Source organism: Aulonocara sp. 'chitande type north' Nkhata Bay, linkage group LG4 (assembly GCF_057382095.1).
Source record: "Aulonocara sp. 'chitande type north' Nkhata Bay isolate Kocher_YH1m ecotype deep benthic linkage group LG4, A_spYH_male_GT1.1, whole genome shotgun sequence".
Taxonomy (NCBI): Eukaryota; Metazoa; Chordata; class Actinopteri; order Cichliformes; family Cichlidae; genus Aulonocara; species Aulonocara sp. 'chitande type north' Nkhata Bay.
Genome location: NC_141347.1, coordinates 30701302 through 30721517, shown reverse-complemented (window position 1 = coordinate 30721517; position 20216 = coordinate 30701302). Strand labels below are relative to the sequence as shown.

Sequence of the window (20216 nt, the reverse complement as noted above, 5' to 3'; positions counted from 1 at the left end):
GTGTCGGCATTATCCTTAAAGAGATGGTGAGTGACTACAAAAAGGGAAGTAAAAATGTCTTTTTAATGTCCTCCATCACTCGTTCTAAGTGTCTGCCCACACAAAAGAATCCAGTGACACACCAAGAAATTATTGATCATATATAAGTTACTTGAAGGGCATATTAAGATGACCAGGTGAGCTGCAGCTTTCTTAGTTTAAAATGTAAGCTTATATATTGTAGCTACATTATTATTGCCCAAATATGCTTTGGCCATTAAGCTTGGTTAAAAGCATCATTTTGCCCATTATATATTCTCATAGAGGAAATTATGTTCTTCTTAATCATTAATTTAACAAATACACAACAGATGATAATTCTATTAAAACTTTTTTGGGCTGCTAATTTTGCTTGTTTAATCTTACCCGGTAACAGTAAAAATTAATTACGCTTAATACATATTTATGCAGGTTTTAATTAAATGTCTCACAAGAATGTAATATAAAACAAAGTAGGAGTGCATGTTTTATTTAAAAAATGTAATGACTAAAAAAAAAATCACTGTGTAACCTGGAGAAGTAATAGCATTACAGTAATATCTAATACCCCTCCAGCACTGTTCATGTGGGACACAAACTAATCCACCCTGACACTGAACCAGACGCTTGCTCCTTTTCAAGCTGCAGCAGCGGCAGGAGCAGCAGTGAATTCCTCTGTCATTCAGTCAGATGGGAAATCCACCCAGAGAACCATGGCTCTGTGTGTTTTCACCCAGTCCACTCCACTCTGCTGACTGCAACTGTACCCGATTCCGCCCCAGCTTTGATCAATTCACTTCAAACAGCCACACTGACTCGTTCTGCTTCTCATAAAGCTAACTCTCAGTCCTGATGGCCCTCCACCTCCAGAGGAGCAAAACCCTCTCAGCATCTGTCTGGAACCCATCCGAGCGTAAGGGGATACACAGAGAGAGGCCATATTTCACCTCCATCCTTCACCTCCCACCTGCACCTCACTCACGCACACTTGACAGATGCCATCATTTATGAATGACTTTATTTATAAACAAGATCCAGCCCGCTCTTTTTCTCACTGCTGCAACTTTTGTGGATGTGAAATTGCACTTGAAGTAGTGTCCTGTCTATCTGTTGGCCTCCCGTGGGGGTTGCAGAGCGGGGAGCTGGGGTGGCGGGGGTGCATAGATAGCTGAATGATAGAGATGCGCTTGCATGGCTGTGCAGCAGAGGAAGTGGAGCAGAGGATCCCCCTTTTTCACTCAAGTTTTCCTTTCATATATATGTGGTTGTAGCTGCTGACTGAATATTCTCACCTCTGCTTTCTTATCAGACTGACAGCTGTGGACAGAGAAGCCGCAGTCAGTGTTATTACAAGTTTTAATGAAAAGCTTCCAGACTGGGTACAAATTCCGAACGGAGAGTATGAAACTCAAAGGTGTAGGGGAGTGGGAATAAAGGATGTGATCACTCCTTTTTTACAGGTGAAAAGGAATATAAAGACATGAATTTGAATACTGTGTATGTGTGTGCGTGTAAGAGAGAGAGAGGTGATATTTGAGCAGGGCTGAGAGCTTTTCAAAGCAGATTTCATTGTGGCATGGCAGTCCCCAGTGCTCAAAGAATTGGGTGTCAGTGGGTGATGCTGGCAGCGTTGGCAGATAACTTGAAATGACTTGGAGAGTTTTCACAGACTGTCAGAATTGGCGCTTTAAAACAAAACAAAACACATTCTCCGTCCTCACCAGATGGTGGTGTTAAGGTGGTACAGACTCGGAAAACTGCAGCCACTGGGGTTTAAGCCAACTTTTTTCAAACCATTTTTAACCTTGAGTCAAGTGATGACTGTGTAAAAAAAGAAAGATGGACATACCCACCATAATGTCACACACTGGTTTTAGAAGCCTCAGCATTAGCATTTTGGCACCATCATGTTTGCATGGTCAGAAGTGAACGTGTGTGGATGATAGGGTAGACTTGGCTAACAAACATAAATACCTGCTAATTAGTGCTCAGTAATTTACAATCACTCACTACAACTGTACTGGGAACACAATCCTCCACACGGCAAGCCATAAAAATTGCATTAAATATGCTCCAAAAGGCTTTAACACCACAGTCCCAGTAGGCGGTTTGAGTTCTGTGATTGGAATTAAGGAGAGGTGAAGCCTGGTAGACAGCTGCTGCCCCACCAGCCCATGTCAGAATCCACCTGCTGGGTAGATCAGCCCTGGTGTTTGCCACTAAGTTTAAACTAGTGTGTATAATCTGCAAGGATAAATGCCTCTTTTATTTATGTGCAGCATAGGGCTTGGTGTTGAGTTTCATTTCCTGGATGAATGGGTGGATTTGTGGTCGAGCTGTGTGTGTTGACAAACTTGATTAAATTAGCAGGTATTAAATAAGCAGGTTATCTATTAAGTATCGTGCTGAGCCCCAGAGTGCTTGGGCTCTCGCACTCTGGGGCCTCTGGATGTCTGGGGTCTGGATCTCCTCCATGCCTGCTTCATGCCCTGGTTGGACGGGGCTATGGCTCCCTACACCCTCTAGAAGACCGTTACATGGTGAAACCTTTTGAATACAAGTGCGCTGATCCACACAGGTGTGCTCACAGGTGTTCACTGTCCATAGACATAAACTACACCTTTCTTGGCTGCTACCTCAAAGCACATTGTGCGCTGTCTATCCTGCGTGCTGCTCCACAACATTCAATATTTACTGCTGTTTACACTTAGCTAGATTAACGCGATGGTGTTATGTTTATTATGTTGCTCTCTTTTTTTGCTTGTTTTCTCTTCTTTTTCTCTCAACAGGTGATCTGGGAGTTTTTTTTCTCTCTCTCTTTTTAAGTGCCCTTTCTCACTGTTCCTCTTTCTCTCTGTTTTTCTTTTCCTTCATCTTTCCTTCTCCCTTTCCTATCCCCTAGTCATGTCTGTCCCGTCTGTAACAACTGAAAATAAAATAAAATAAATAATAACAAAAAAGGTCGATCAAATGGACCAATACGGCAAGGCCGTGATGATCCACTTGGCAAAGTAAATCCATTGGGTATCCTTGTTGGCCTTCAGACAACAATTCTGACGGCTAAAGAACCAAATGGGACAACAACAAAAAAATTATCGTGCTGAGCGACTGTGAAATTATCTTTTAAATTCCCAAATTTGCAGAAGATTTTTAACCATGTAGTTAAAATGTACACAGTATGGCAACATTACATCGATTTTATTTTCTTCTTCTCAAATAGTTTTCTATATTTTGGTCAGAAAATCACTGATTTAATTTTATAACTAATGTTTTATTTTGTTTTATCTCATTTTTAAGTCCTTTTTTAAAAATCAGGGTTTAAAATTGCAATCCTACAAGCTAATGATCCTTGTGAAAAATTACTCCTCCTCTAAGATTCTTCTCTATCTGAAGTTGAGCCGACAAAAGCAAAACAAAAAGATGGATCTATGTCGAAGATATTTAAACCAGATTTTTGTTTGAGCTGCAAAATGACTGTGCATGGAAAAAAAAAAAAGCAAAAACAAAAAACTGTTATGAAGATGGTATTTGTTGTCCTTTAATTCTGGTCTGTTTTTTTTTATTTTTTTTTATTTGGATTTGGTGGATTTGGACCCACCAGTCTGCTGCTTCTATTGAAGCAGATGAACCTCGATGATTGGGGTAAGCCTGGAGACTATAAAAAAGATGAAAACTGGGTGTGTGCGTGCCTCCTGTACATAACCAGAAGTCATTCACAGCTACTTGAGTTCCTCACACAAACAAACGCTTGGGAGTTTTTATATTATAACATCTAAACACACAAAGATCCCCAAAGGTTTAAGAGTAGCCCAATGTAGACTCCCACACCAGTCACCTATTTCTCAAACAGTTCACAGGGGAAAACCAAAGTACTGACACATCTGGTGTGTTGTTTTTTTAATATATCAAAAGATGAAGTGAGAGACAAAGAAGCATAGTGATCTTTAAAAGAAAAACACAAGTTGAACCACAGACACAGGAGATGAAATGCATAGCTGTTACTGTGATGGAATGAAAGTGTGTCTGTGTGTGAAGCAAGGAGTAGGGGTGAGGAGAAGCTGAAAGGGGACACAGTATTCTATCTCTATACCCCTGGGGCAACCAGGAGACAGACAGTAATGCTGCTCTGTCTCCAGCCTGCGCTGTCAGTACTTTGGCTGGCCCTTCTTTTCAACCTTCGATTGGATGACAGACACAGGTATTAACTCCTTGGCAGCAGAGCTCAGAGCAGATCTGTGGAAGGTGCTTTATGCTCTCCAAAGGCTGCACTTCCTCCACAGGGAAAGTGTGGGGGCTTTGATCAATATCTTCTGCGTATAGGCTGCAGACATGCAAGGTTAATGGCCATTTAACCCAGTGTCACCTCCACTGTCCTGGCTGTGCACTAATGCTTTTGAAAACTTGACACAGCCATCTCTATTACAAATCGGTAGCTTTACCTGTGTGTGAGAAGTGTGTGTGTGTGTAATATATGTCAACCTGAAAGAGCAGCAAAAGATGTAAGCATAGATCAGAGTTCAGGCCAGCCGGGGTTTGGTAATTACAGGATTATTATTTTTCTTGTTTTTGGTGGCTGTGGCTCCAAAGATGGAGCAGGTCATCAGCCAAGCAGGAGGTCAGTGATTCGATCCTTAGCTTTTCCGGGTTGCACGACAAACTGTCAATATACTGAATGCCAAAACTCCCTAGGATGTGTGTGTGTTTGTGTGTGTGTGTGTGATAAGAAAGAGGTGTATGCAATGAATAAAAAAACGTGAATGTGGTGGAGAGTGGTCAGTAAGACCAGAAAAGTGTTAAAATTTATGTAAGAATAGCTGCAGTTCATTGGCTTACATGTGTTCCATCTTTTTCACTTCATTACATTTCGTTTTCATTTAGGAATTCATTGCCTCAAGCTTCTCATATAAAGTGTATGTCAAGTATGTCTGAGCTGTAAATAGTCGAATTAAGATATTGCACAAAATCTGGCAAAGATTTCATGTCGTGGCGTAATATGAATGTTGCAATTGCAGTATTAGCTTTCAGGTCCAATATTTTTTAGACACTTTCAACATTTTGATGGGATACGCACAAGGTCAAGTCTCTACAATATATTTAAAAGCTAAAATTAAACATAGCTAATTTCTCTTTGACTATTAATGAATTACATATAGGTACTTATGAATTAGTTGTAGGTGATAAGAAATGAATGATTTTTCATGTATGAATGAGTATGAAATCATGGCATGAAACTCTGAACATGCAGATGAATTTACACTAGTCCACGTGAAAAACAACTCTTTCACACGAGGTAGTCTGTTTTTGAAATTGGAGGCACAGAAGTAAAAGTTATTTCACCTGGTGAAGAAATAGGCTGGCACAGTAACATTGTGTTAAATCACAATGTGATATTTTTACACATTTTTGCATGGATTCATCAAACTAAAATTACAAAGATTTTTAAGCAAGAACAGTGAGATGCAAAGTTTTTAAAAATAATGTTATAAATGTGTGTTAAACTTGTAATTAAAACTAAGAAAGTAAACAGATAAATGCAAAATCAAGCCGATAACTGGTGTGACCACATGTTTCCTTAGCAAATTCTGCCTGTTACAGCTGCAGCACTCTTGTTGCAGCAGTTTCTGTTCTTATCATTCAAAGATGGGTCTTGATTGCTTTGGCTGTAATGTGTTGTGTGTTGTTGCAGATTTAGATTGGTAATAATCTGATGCCTCTTTGATGGACGGATAAGATTGCAAACATAATCTCTTTGCTTTTTTTCCCAAAATGTTAGCTTTCTCTTTAAACAGCATTATTATGAAATGACAATTTAGCACTGCACAAACCAGCGTAACCTTGTCAGTGATGAATTAAATAGCTGAAGCAGGGACATGTTAGCTTTCCCCAGTATGACATGGGAAACATATCATGTAGGAGTAAAAATTAGAAGTATTTATTGGCAGGTCAATATTATTGGCCAATATCAGTTATTTACTGATAAATTAGTAGTATCCTTTATAATTGCTGATAATTGCAGAAAATTAAAGACCAGAGAAACAGCCAATCGTGTTAGGAGTGTTGACATTGCATAGTTTATTCACAAGAGGGCACTCTGCAGCTTCCCTCTTTGGTGATGTGTTTGGAATGCTACAAACACAATATCCACCTGGGAAAAAAAAGACTAAATAAATACACATAAAAATTGTTCAGGAACCAGTTTGCTTTGTGTATCTGAATAATAGGGAATAAAAATACTGGCTGATATATCAGAATATTGGATTTTTGTATCACCAAATATCGGCATTGATATCGGTCTAAAAATCCTATACTGGTCGGGCTCTATCAAAAATGTAACATAAATTATCCAAACTTGCTTGTCAGTACTTCTGAATATGTATTTATGAAAAACCAGATGATATTAAAAGTGAAAAAAAAATCTCGAATTTGCAATATATGTCGTACTTTTATCTACTGGTTAGATTTTTTTGCATGACAGTTTAGATAAGGTCAGTGGCTCGATGTGCACCTGTATGGCTTCAAGATGTGGACTTCAAAAAGAACGCAGGCTTACATTCACATAAAACACACGCTGTCTTGTACAGTAGTAGGCTACATTAGGTCAGAGTAACTACTTCCTCTCAAAGGGTGTCTTGGCAGCTGTATGTTTATTTCTATTTGAACTGAGCCTTAATTGAGAAGAAATCACAACACAGCTTGGAGCTTCAGTGTTTGAAAGTCTTCTCAACCTCTTAAAGGTTGGAGCACCAACTCTCCTTTTAGTCACCTCTAATCAGCAATGCACTGAAGTGTCTTCAGTCTCCTGCTCTCTTCTTTCTTTCTTCCTTTCTAAGGCCTCGCAATGAAGCCATTTGCATCCCCCAGGTTGCTAAGATACTCTGCCACCGCGACTTAAAATGTTTTCCCTTCACACTGAAGGTGGATTTCAAGAGGAAAACAGCTGAAGGAGAAGAAAAAAGATCCCGTTTTCGCTAATTTGGCGATTTGGTCACATTTGGGAGGGTGTTCGTTACCCTGCCTTTGTCTGCATGGGTGTTTTTCAGGATTTCTATATGGCCTAATGAGGCTCTTAGTTGCTGTTGACTACCTGCCATATGTGCATGAACACATCAGAGAGCTTAGAGGCAAAGCCCCCCCCCCCACACACACACACACGCTCATAATGGTTGGCTTTTTAGCTGCGCCTGAAATAAGCATGCAACAAAAACAGAAAGGAGATCATTCCTGCTGTGATATTACAGATTAATGTATTGAAAAATATAAGGTTTTTTGAAGTGTTGGATTCCCAAAGACTCTGCCCTGTTACATGTTCTGTTTGTGTGTTATTGTGATTTTTCTTTTCTTCTCAGCTCTATCAGAAAATGAGTTTTTCACAGAAGAGCTTTTGAATGAGCAGATAGAGAGCTGTCATGTCTCAGATAGATTGTCCCTACAGGAGAGTCGATGTGTCAAGGGACAGGAGGCATAAATGAAGTCATACCGCAAACCCTCAAGTCTTATTACTGTACATTAGCGCTCCACTAAGTTCCTGTCCGCCTCAGCATCCTCTGGGACATTTCTGGCCTTTGATGAAGCTCAAGTGACGGCAGACAAGGACTGCTTTCCTCCTAACTCTGTCATTATGTTTAGGTGCAACCTCTTGTGTGGTTCTGCAGTGTGGCTTTGCACTAATTAGTCCTGTGGATATAAATGCAGAAATCCACTTTCCACTGTGAGAGATCTCCTGTACTAAATTAGGCTAATGCTAGGCTAATGCTAATGTTTAAGGAGGTTTTGTGAGGGGTGTTTTATGCCTGTCCTTGGCACGGCGTGGCAGGGCCCCGCTTCTTGCCAGGCGTGATGATTTTTAGTGGTTCCTGCCAGGCTACGCTCCCCTCCCACACTCTTCTGGCCCATCCATCTCATGCTGCCTATGTCTGAAATTCAATTGACCTTTTGTTCCACCTCACAGTGAATGGGCACAGGCCAACTTCACCAATAGCCAACCCAGCCAGAGCTCTCATACCTCTTTATTTGATCTGTCCTGCCGAGTCCAGTGCTTTCATTACCTACCCAAACACCCACTCCAACCCTACCCTCAGTGACATCCTCTTTTATCTCTGGTCATGTCTTTTTGTTGGAGAAATGGCAGGAGAAAATGCTTTCTCCCTTTTTTTCCCCTCGTGCTCTTGATTGTTATGTTGATTGGTTTTTATTTGTGCCTGCTCGGCTTCTTTTAAACACAGCACTTTTCTCCGCTCCCTCAGAGGACTTTTTTCCCTCGACTTTGCAAAAGTGCTGAGGTAGCTTTCCTGTCATTCAGGGCAGAGGAGCTCTGAATTGCTGTGCTGTGACAAGCCCTGCCGTGACCATGACCTGTCAATCATTTTGATCTTTGGGACTGACAAATTGATCCCAATGGCCTCATTTCAGCTTCTAATTACATGTTGAGTCAAACTAGTACTGTTGTCTCAACTTTGCTTCATCTGACGTCTTTTTCTCTTCATCTTGATTTTGCTTTAATCCCGTGGTTGCTACTCTCTCTCTCTGTTGCAAAAAACCGCTACACGCCCTAGCTCCGGCATCAAACTCATTAAATCTTTTTTGTCCCTACTCCACCCCCACAGGGGTGTCTCATTTCTTCTTCATCTCTAACCTTAGTACAGGTCTGCTGCACTGCGATACATACTAAAGACTGACTTCAGCAGCTACAGCACCTCATGTGTGACCGCTACCCATCACAGCTTGCTGTCTTACAAAGTGAGCTTTGCTGAGTGTCGGACTTGGCATCCTTTTCTGGGGATGTGGTTGTGTGTGCTTGTGTTAGTCCTGCTCTCTCAGCAATACAGAACTGTAGCAATATTGTGTTAATAAGATGAAGAGGAGACTATGAATTCCTGATAATGCCCTGCAAGGTGTAGGCTAAAATTACTTTTTCTTTCCTGTATATTGCACTGAAATTGCAACATAAATATTTTAAAGTTAGCAAAGGAATGTTGTTAAATGTATTTTGCCCAGCATCCTTAAGGATTTTGCAGAGTTCAATTGTTGTGGTGTTGCTGCTTGAGAGCATTCCTAATTTAGATTTAATGTATTATTTGTGTCTTCTGTTCTATGTCCAGGTGCATGAGGATGTGCAAAGCTGATCAAACATGCCATTAGCTCAGAAGTGCAGTGCTGCAGCTAAACTTGGTTTCTATGCATCAAATTTAAAAAACAAAACAAAACACATGTATTACTGGTTATTTAAGCTGCTGTAGTCTACTTGTGGTTACAATCCACTTGAAAGCTCACTTGCAACCCACCTCTATTTGTCTGTGCTGGGTTCCTACTGTTCCTCCTCCCACCTCCAACTATTCAGAAGGGCAGGGAGGTCCTAAACAGGGCCATATAAGAACTACAAATTACTGTAAATGGAAACAATAATCTTCTTTTGACAAGCATCATTCATGTGTTAAAGAGTCAGCCAGCAGATTAATGGTTGTGTGCATGTGGTGAGCAAAATTTTATAAAAATTAATTGAATGCTATTTTGAAACGCACTATCTAGTCACCACACTGTGAGAATGTGGTAATATGTATTATTGCCAGCTGTAGGGGGTAGCAATTTGTATAAACAATGATATCAAAGTCAGTAGTGTTAAACCAAGAGAAATCTGAAGCCACTGTAAACAAAGCATACTTGTTTTTTCTCTGATTTAATTGATATTTCAGGTCATTTTTTTAAGCGTTTGATGTTAATATGGATTTTTAGTGACAAACAAATGTCACTAAACAAAACCATTCCAGCTTGTGAGGATGTGACAGGCAGCCTGTTGCATTGTTCTCAAAGAGCAATGACTAGGTCACTACAGGAAAGCAAGCTGAATGATGGGGTTGCGGGCCGCGTGCAGCTATTGTCACATACTCATTCCATCATTAACAAAGAGAACATAGTGATGCGGGGTGTAGTGCTTTTGTGCAGAACACCAGACTAAAGCATGCAGCTCTAACAGTCTGTTTATTGTGTGGCAGGTCAGGTTTGGTATGAAGCACAGACACACCAAACAAACATAAACTTTGGTTTTGTATAAATATTAAAAATCATCAGCTTGTATGAACCTAAATCATATGTTTAATCTTCCAAAGCGTTTAATATTTATTTACGGTGTAATGTGATTAGCTAATTTTGGCAAATTTGATGCACAATGTGACAAACCTTTGAGTTATGGAGGCTTGAAATTTATGCAGAACATAAGGTCTACAGCAGCTTCTGACGGTAGGAGGGAGGGTGCCCGTGGCCGCAGCCACACATCCACGAGAGCCCAGATATTTTTACAAGCCTCCTAATGAGAGCTGCAAGAGAGCAGGAACTGTGGAAGTGAGCAACTTGTGGAAGTACAGAGGCGCCACTCTGCCCTCAAATTTGATCAAGGTACAAAATTGAAAAGCAAGAGTGGTGAGAAGCATAGAGTCTAAAAGAAAATGGAAGATTTTAAATCAAGGACCATTTGCAAGTGAGACAGAAAGAGGGATGAGATGAGAGAATTAAGGGGTTCAACCTTTAGTTTGGCCTTTGTGCTGGCATTCGCTGTCGTTTCAAGATGATTATGGATCGTATGTACCAGTCCTCCAATTCTCAAGCCACTATAATTCACCTTTGTGTGTATGCGTGTGTATGTGTGTGTGTGCTGCTATGACTAACTCTTTAACATTCCTCCTGAAGTACTGTGACAGAAGAGGCACAGCTGTGTGGAAGCCCAAGAGAAAAAGATGCACAAATATGTGCACATAACTGCTAAGATCAAGGTTCATTTACATCTGGAGAGTGTGTTCGAGCTGCAGCATGTCGATGTGTGTGCCACACCGCCTGCTTTAATGGGCTATTCATGTATTAATGACCTTTGGATCACTTTCCGGGGGTGTGCAGTATGCTTCTAATTGACAGAGTAGGCCATATGGTTGGGATGCAGAGTCTTGCAGGGTTAAATCAGGTTAAAAACAGTTAGGAATTTCCCCAAAGACACCATGACCTTACACCATATGTTATTGTGTGTTCACAGGTTCTTCTTATTACGATAATGTGAGGCCGTTGGCGTATCCTGATTCAGATGCAGTGCTTATCTGTTTCGACATCAGCCGTCCAGAGACTTTGGACAGTGTCATAAAGAAGGTCAGTATTTTTTACTCCCCCTCTCAATACTTTGGATCAGCATTTAATATCGCAGTGAAAGTGGAGAACCAACGAAAAACCAATTCAATTCACTTTTTCCTGATCAGCATCTTGTATCGACTTAGATTTCTGTGCCAGCAGCTTTTCACGGCTTAACAATGGAGCAAATCAGCACTGAGGTTAAAGTCTCGCTTTCCTTTATCTCATCAAAACGTCCATGGATACTTGACCCGTGTCCCTGCAAGCAATAGAAGGTCAATGCGAAGAATGAAATAAGAGGGCTTGCAGCCGGGTGGGTTCAAGAGGAATATCAGATACGCATATTAGACACACCAGACATATCAGAGAAGACATTTCAGAGAATGTTGAGGAGTGTTAGAAACAGACTTTCTGTGAACATTTAAAATATAAAATCTGAGTTTTATGCTGAATACTTCACTTGTTGGTGTCTGTTAACATTTGCAAGGTGGCTAATGGCTGGGAACAGTGCAGTTGGGATGGGTGTAATAGCCGGGTGGCGTCATCAAATGTGGTTTTGGACGTGTTTTTACAGCCAGTGGCAGATTGTGTGCCCACATAGTATAGTGAAACACCCATGGTGTAATTATACCCAACTTAATGGGTCTGTTTGCATGCATGTGTATCACGAAAAGCAGACCTGTGCCTTTTAGTGGTGTCTCATCTTGAAGCCATGTGTGTGTGAGTTTGCCTTTGAACTGCACCCCTTGTGAGCTGAAGACAGTTCCCATGGCTGGTCTGTTGACGTGTTTAGTGGTCTGAAGGGAGCTGCTAAAATGCCCCTGCAGACTTTTGTAGATCTAACCCGGGACGCCATTTCTTTAACCCGCCAATATCTCTCCAGCCTCCGTGGAATCTGTCAATAGGGGAAGCAGCACTGCTCCTCAGCTTTAGCTTTTCCCATGCATCACTTGGCAGGGGGCTGCCATGACCCCTGCCCCCTAGTTGTCATCCCAATAATCCCTGAAACTCAGGCGCACATGGAAAACCTGTTGCACAATCACCATCCTAAATTAGACTCTTGACCTCCAGGAGCTAGGGGGGGGGGTCACCAATATTTCTAGACGACAGCTGGGGGAGGAAAGAGGGTTAAACAATCAAAGGTTTTGATTGGATGTCATTGACAGAATGGGGATGTGCCTGAAAGGTCAGAGGTTGTTTTCAGTACAAGGGATGAATGGACACCCTGACATTCTGCACATGGCATGCGGAATATTTCAGTGCTGTCATGTATTTGTGCTGCCAGGAGGAGACTGTGTTGGTTCAGCTGAGTTTCAGTAGTGACATTTAATCTCAGGGTGATTTTAGAAGGAAGACTGCTCAACCTTTTCGGAACAGAACCTGAAATAGATTTTGTTGATGGAGACTGAGTAAGGAAAGTATAACACACCACACAGACGTCCAAACTAAGCTGGCACGAGTGAAAAAGTCACAGTACGTGGCCCTATAGCTGTTGCAGTAAAATAGTGAACATTGCCTTGTATCATAAAAAAACAGGAAGTCTCTTTAATCTGATTAGAGGTAAAATAATTACTTGATTAATCCTGGATGGTTGACAGCACCAGTTAATCTGTGGCTTTTTTGCTGATCACTTCATCTTTGAGCCATTTTTCAAGCAAAACTGCCAAATATTTCTAGTTTTAGCTTCTTACTCATGATAATTTACAGATTTTATGCCAAGATTTTTCCATTCCCGTCCTTTTTGTTTTGTTTTATGAATTTTTTAACAGTCTGACAATTCATGAATTAAACAATTGAAAATGTAAAATGTACCCACAATGAATGTAACTTTAAACAAATCTCTACAGTTATCACCCCTTTCCATCACACTTAAGATTAATTAGTTGTCTGTTTTGCGCTGAAAATGCCAATAATGAGCTGCTTTCGTAAAATTTCACAAATCTGCCCATTTAAAAAATAAAACAAAAAATGCAAAAAAACCCAAACATACCCAATTTAAATTTGGCACATTGCACCGTTAAGGTCTTCTGTTTGTAGACCTCTGAAACACTTCCAGCACTGCTGCTGTTTTGCCCTTTTATTCATATGAGATTTTACCATGGAGCCCAAACTTGAGAGGAAATCAAACATCAAACTCAACTGACTTTCATGTGGAGGATATTCCCTGTTGATGAGATCTGCATATCTGCAGTGTCCAAGCCAAAAGGCAGTTCATAAAGGCCAGATGTACAAACTAAAAGAATGTACATTGTTTTATTTTTCCTTTTTTAATTTTGAGATTTTTGGAATTGTGCGCTGTAAATTAATTTCCCTGGGTCAGACTCTCAATGTTCTCAGGTGTCTGAAGAAGAGCATATGAACTGTGGGGTTCGTCACTGTGTCATTGTGCACCAGCACACAGAACAGTGATAAGTTTTTTTGGCGACACCAGCACAATAATCGCTCATCCACACTGCTTGCCAGATTTGGCTTCCCGCAACTTTGTCCTCTACTGCAAAAAGAAATGAAAGCTGAAGAGTTGACATTTTGACACAGTGAGGGGATTCAGCGCACAAAAAGGGACTTAAAAGGAGCAATATCTGAAAATAGCAGCCATGCTGGAAGTGGTGACGACAAATTCAAAGAAAGTAGGATGCTTGATGTTTACTGGCAGAATAGTTGAACTTTTTCATTCCACCTGGTACAATTACCAAGGGGATTGTCTTCAAAAATGTTTGTTTATCTCAAACAAAAGTAAAACAAAAAATCATATTCATCATACAGCGGTATCCAGCAGAAGCTTAACACAACCTCCGGCATTTGTGGTTGACAAATGACTGGAACAAAATATTTAGTTTTGCTGACTGATGAATGGCTTTGTTGACAAAAAATAAAGAGAACAGACATCAATGGATGAATGGATTAGTCAAGTTAAAAAGTCTTTACTGAATTACATTGAGTAATTTGCTGAGAACAAAATGACATAAGAAAGGTCACTGGGAACCAAAATCCCCAACCCTTTGAAGGCTGGACTTAAATTCCCACAAAAAAACACACCAAAGTTATGCATTTGTTTTTGCTGTGTTTGCTAAGCTGAACAAATGTCTTTTAGCAAGAGAGCATTAATCTCCCTCAAACTCAGGTATCCAGTGTCTGAGTAGCCAAAAGGTCATCTCTGTACTTCAGCAAAGGCAGCTCAGCGCTCAGTGCTCATGTTTGACATAATCAAGAGTGTCTTTCAGTTTTTCTCTGTCGGCTCACGTTCCTGCAGTGGCAAGGAGAGACGCAAGAGTTTTGTCCAAATGCCAAGGTGGTGCTGGTGGGCTGTAAGCTGGACATGAGGACAGACGTCAACACCCTGAGGGAACTCTCCAAACAGCGCCTCATCCCTGTCACCCACGAGCAGGTGAGAGCTAGCAGATGATGGATATTAGAGGAGAATGGAGTGAGATAAATAATAAGATTGAGACTTGCAAGGTGCCCTGGGAAGACAGACAGATTTGAAAACAGATGTGGAAAAGAAATTAGAAAGCAATAAAGCGATAAAATGAGATTTTTCTGTGTTGTATCAGCAGAGGCATTACCTCTCTTTTGCGGTCCCACAGGAAAGGAGTGTGAGAAAAGGCTCATGCAACACAATAAAATACCACATGACTGCTATTAGAACAGCATTAAACCCCTCGGGGACATGTTGCTGGGGTTGGCGTTTTGGCCAAAATTTGCTGACAGGGAATGTAATGTTGCTTATGGCAAGGGCTGCGGAAGAAGCACAAGTGGTTAGTCTAGTTTATGTCTAGGGAAACATTTTTTTCCCCCTGAAATGAAATATTCATGCAGATTTACAGATTTTCAAAATGCAGGATGAATAGAAAATGGACATTGATAAATGAGTGAGTCCTTTTATCACATGCTGCCGTGACCTCTAAGCCAAGGGGATGGGGGAAAAGAGGGAGGGGATGATAAACTGCTCTGTAAATCTGTGAATTTTAATCAGCTTTCAGTGTGTTCAATTTGTGTGCTCTCCTGTGTTCGACATACAAAAAGTGGAGGGGCTTTTTTCACCACCATACAAAAGCCCTCAAAACAAAGGAGCCTTTTTCCCGCTACTGTCCAAGAGCTTACTGGAGGCTAAAAGCATGCTGTTTCTAAAAAAACTCAGCAACTGAAAAAAACAGACAGGTCATATAAATAAGACACATAAACAAAAGAAGAGTGACAAACCACGGAGGTAATGTAAAATAGCTGGGACCATTTACTGGCTAGAACCATAGAAAACATTTGTCATGGTCCTTCTCAGTCTCTCTTTTGGTTTGAGACACCTACTGTTTGCCTCTCTAATATGCCCAGAAAATGTGTGTCACATGGCAGATGCCAAAGCTGTGCACAATAAACATTTCGGTGCTCTAATCTAATAGCCTGTGTTGCTATCCTGTTGCTGATCTTTAAATTGAATTCCAACAGAGCTGAGAAGTCGCCTTGCGAATGACCACTGGGTGAACTCCAGACATTTCCACACTAATCTGCCCGAGATTCGATCGAGCATTTCCACTTGTCACTACAATCTACCTCTTTCCCCTCCCACCGCCACCCTGGAATCTAAATCTGCTGTTTCACCTAATGAGGCCTTCATCGCTTCTTATACACGCCTCAGTGCAGCTGTGATGAAAATCAAACCACTTCCACTTGAGATGAAAAGCTTTCTCTGTGCTGGAGAACATGCAGTTGTAGGGGTCATGGGAAATGCAGTTCTGTCTCATCTGTTAGATCCTTGGCATGTGCTGATCCTGTGTGAAAACAGCTTTAAACTCTGATCATTAAACAACAGATGAGGATATGTAGTACTGTAATGAAGGCAGGGGCTCAGGGGTTTTCAAATTAAATTTGTGTCTGATTTGATCATGAGCAAACAATTTACAATTTCAAATAACTCAGTTATTGTAAGTTTACTCAGGGGTAAGCTCTGGTACCTAGTGTGAATGTCTTCCCTGTAAATAGCCTCATAGACCATATCAAAACTGGCCCAGCGGATTCCCATCCTTTTGTTTTACTGCAGACTGAGGAGTCAGCATCTACATTATTCATGCTTCAGTTGGAGGAAATTCATTTATCTACAGACATGTTCAGATCGCTGGCTTTCAGTCATCAGTTTAGATCAACATCTATATCTCAGAATTGCTGCCTCTTTTTTGGGGGACATTTAGTTTTCTGCTGTTGAGCTATAGTGTCTGCTTGTGCCAAGAAACAATGAAGGATGGAGTGCATATGGGGATATTTAATTTTCTTTTTGAAACACTGAAAAAGGACATGAAGGAAACTTATGTCTTACACGACCTCTTAAAGCCTGAGGAAACTAATGAAAAGCCACTGTTGAGAGATATTCAGGATTTCACATACAAAAAAAAGAAGAATGCACAAGTACTCAAAATCACGAGAGGACAATGAATGTTAAGAGGATTTACACCATATGATTTCTGATTGTTAAAATGATGCGTGTTTCCCCTGTCTTCTTCTTCTTGTACTTTCAAATTTAGCTTTGCTTCCTTTTTCATTTCTTCTTTGCCCGTCTCCATGTTCCAGGGAAGCACGATAGCTCGTCAGATGGGAGCGGTGGCGTATGTGGAGTGCACCTCCAAGGTTTCTGAAAACAGTGTTCGGGATGTGTTCCACATCACCACCTTGGCGTCAGTGCGACGGCCGCACAAGCCGCAGCTAAAACGCAGCAGCTCCCGCAGAGGCCTGAAACGAGTCTCGCAACTGCCCCTTCCACCTCTGCCGGGTCGGACTGAGCAAATAGACCAGGCCCCGGCCATGAGGAAGGACCGGGCCAAGAGCTGTGTGCTCATGTAGAGACCTATCATTACAAATATATATATATATATGTATAAACACAGAAATATATATATGAAAGAGAAAGTCTATTTATTATTTGATGCTTTTTTTTCTCGTATTTTCCTTTTTTGCACTGCAGAGGAGTGAGAAAAAAGAAACACTGCACTGTGGAAACAAATGCTTTGGATTTCTTTCCTTTTTGTTGCGTGTGTGCATACTTTATAAGCTGTTTACATATTTGTCTTGTTTTGAAATTATGGCAAATTGGACTAAGCCTCTGGACATGAGGAAGCTGTGATAGTGGATGTGCTGTCTAGTCCCTGGAATTAAAGTGGAATTAATTTCCTGAAACGGCTCTAATAACAGGGATGGCACGGCGGCGTATTGACGGAGAGTGCGCGAGTGCGCGGAACCATGTTGAAGCAGAATGTCTGGAGATGAAACAAAGGCAGTGTTGTCCAGCAGACATGCGGAGTCGTTGTTTAACTTTTCTGCCTGACACTGCTTCCTGTTGCCATGGATGAGAAAAACCTGTATGTACGGTAATGCTGGAAAGGAATTCTAGTGAATGATGGCAAATTAAGAGCTTAAAATTAGATTTTTTTAAGACTGAGTGAAGAACCATGAAGGTGTGTGCGAGCATAACTACCACAAGTGCATTTTAGAAGCAAAGTATCTGATTTTATTTTGCTCATTTAACAGCATTTTCCTCGTCAGCTACATTCATGCCAATTGGATTCACTGTAATGAATGCTATTGTTGCTACTTTAAATATGTTTCTTTGTGGAAGATAAGTGGTAAAATGTTAGGGCTATTTTGTTGTACTTTGACTAAACTCTAAAATAAAGCAAGAGCCTGCCTGTATTGGGGAAAATATCATTTTTGGCTGAAGTTTCTTTCCTGATCTTTGTTATTTAAATGCCATCGCAAATCTTAGACTGTATGCTCATCACAATGGAACAAATAAATCATTCAGAGTGCTGAATTTTTGCGTAGTTAAACACTTCCACGTGCTTTCCTCTTCCAGCCTTCAGAAATGACATTTGTAAGCTAACTGCCCATTTCTTGTGTTAATGCCGTCTCTGTGCTCTCATGTTGCCCTGCAAGATAAACAACATTGCAGCCAGGGGAGTGAGTCAGTCCTTCAAGGTGTTGTTCACACTATGAAGACCTCTCAGCTGGCACAAATAAAATTGAACTGCACTGCATCAGCACCAGAGCACTGATGTGCTGTTGTTTAAATGACTGACTCAATACTGTTTCAGAAGCTTTAGGTGAGATGATGCGTGAGTTCTTCAATCAACAGAGAGCATCCAGCTGATGCTGGGACTCCAGATACTTTAAAGTTTTTGGGGTTTTTTTTCTATAGTTTGTTCCTATAAAAGTCAGCTGGTCAGTTCATTTCTGGCAGCAAGACCTGCAGTCTTGAGAAGCCATTGTATTATAACAATTCTTAGGTGGAGGTGAGAGTCGATAAGCCTGTAAGTCACATCATTCAAGCAGCAAGTAAAAGCTTTGCCTTTATAACAGCTGTTGTTTCCCTGTTAGACATTAAACAATAGACAAGATGAGCTCCACAGACGGAGTGAATGTCAGAGAAGCTGGATTAGATAATAAGAGAAACAAGCCAAGACGTAAAAACAAAAAAAGTGTAAGGTGTGTGGGGGAAGTGCTAAAGGATTGGGTCGCAAAAATATTTTGAGTATTCAAAGTGATAATGTCTTGCCAGGGGTCAGGCTATTTAAAAAAAATACATTTCAGCTACACACACAATACCTATTTTGAAGTGAAACATTCCTCTTTGGTTAAATTGCCCTCAGATCATGATTTTTTTCAAAAACAGTAAAATTGAATGTACCGTTACCGCAGTTTAGACGCACCAAATTCTGTAATCCCCGTACGTCAGTCAGTGACAGCTGGGCTCTGCCCCAGACTTTGCTGCTGGCTAAATTCATACCTCTCTACAGATCCTATTGGCAGATCTCATCACTGTTAGTTGCTTTAGATGACCCAGAGCTGCTGCTCCATCTGCAAAACACTTTTCAACCTATCTTAACCCAATATCTGTGCTGTGTCTGATATGGCATGTCTGTTGTTGTTGATGTCTGCTCAACTCTGTGTGGGGGTCCCAGAAAACAGCAATACTACCAAATATTACCAATACCTGTAGATGAAAATGACACTTCTTTTGACTAAAGTGGTCCTTACTGAATTACTGCTATTTTGTATACTTTTGAGTTATTAGTATCTCTGTTGAGGCAAATTTGTGTTTAAGGCGAAGATTTTAGTAAAGCCACTTTGATGCCCCACAAAGGTGCTCGCTTAGAACCGCCCACATTTCAAGCCCCCAAGGAAGTAAATATCTCATTTTTAAATATTAGAGAAATAGAGCAGAAAAAATAGAAGTGGGGCATTGTTGGATGGACACAAGAGTCACAGAATAGCTGCAGAAAGGTGTTGCCCAGGGCAGGAAATGAGCAATGGAAATAAGGCCAGCACACACAGTGGGGGCACAAGACCTGTTGTGCCCCTACAGTTCAGACTGACACTTAAGAGGATTAGTATTATGGTGCCGATGTGTGTCTATCTGTGTTTGGGTGTGTGTGTTTAATGGGGGAGGGGTTGTGGGTATGGTGGAGGCACTGGGCAAAATCATCTCAGTTGCACTGGCCCACATTTCCCCATCAACCTGCATATCCATCAAAAAAAGGCAGCCATCCATACATTAATACAGCCTGTACATGTCATCTGGATGAAGGCAAATCAACTGCTGCTTTGTTTGTGAAATTAGACTGCCATTGCAGTTTATCTTGACAATCTACTCCCACTCACACTCAGGTTTATTACTGCAGGATGTCTAGCCTCAATTTCAGCAATCTGATCAGCCATTTGCCCTTTACCGCTGAGACGCCAGGAGGATTAGAAGTACCTTTGTGGGTTCATGCTCTGATTTTGCATTCTTGAGTTTCTCTTCTCTTTTCCGATATTCCAAGCAGCTCCGACGAGCACAGAGAATCCAGTCATCTTATCCTCAAATGGCCAGAACTGACGTCATTCGCCCAGGAAACAAACAATTGTAGATGTTCTTGGCTAATTACTACAATTTGCACTTTAGGTCCACAGAAATGTCAGCATGAGAAAGAGAGAGAGCGAGCGAGAGAGAAAGAAACAGAGTGATTGACAAATATGCACTGAGGAGGGATGATGGAGACCAAAGGAGACAGAGAGAGATGGTACTTGGCCTGCCTGCTGATAAAAGGCTACAGAGCAGAGGCACAAATTGC

The 20216-nt window shown here is 41.0% G+C and overlaps 1 protein-coding gene across 1 annotated transcript in view; it reads left to right on the top strand.

Moving 5' to 3' along the window:
- The window catches only part of rnd2 (Rho family GTPase 2), a 33652-nt gene extending 15846 nt beyond the window's left edge, over nt 1-17806 (top strand). Inside the window, exons 3-5 of the mRNA XM_086289839.1 lie at nt 11036-11145; nt 14375-14509; nt 16681-17806. Coding sequence (XP_086145965.1) covers nt 11036-11145; nt 14375-14509; nt 16681-16950 — 515 coding nt within the window. The 3' untranslated portion in view covers nt 16951-17806. The remainder of the gene's footprint in view (nt 1-11035; nt 11146-14374; nt 14510-16680) is intronic.
- The last annotated feature ends 2410 nt before the right edge of the window (nt 17807-20216 follow it).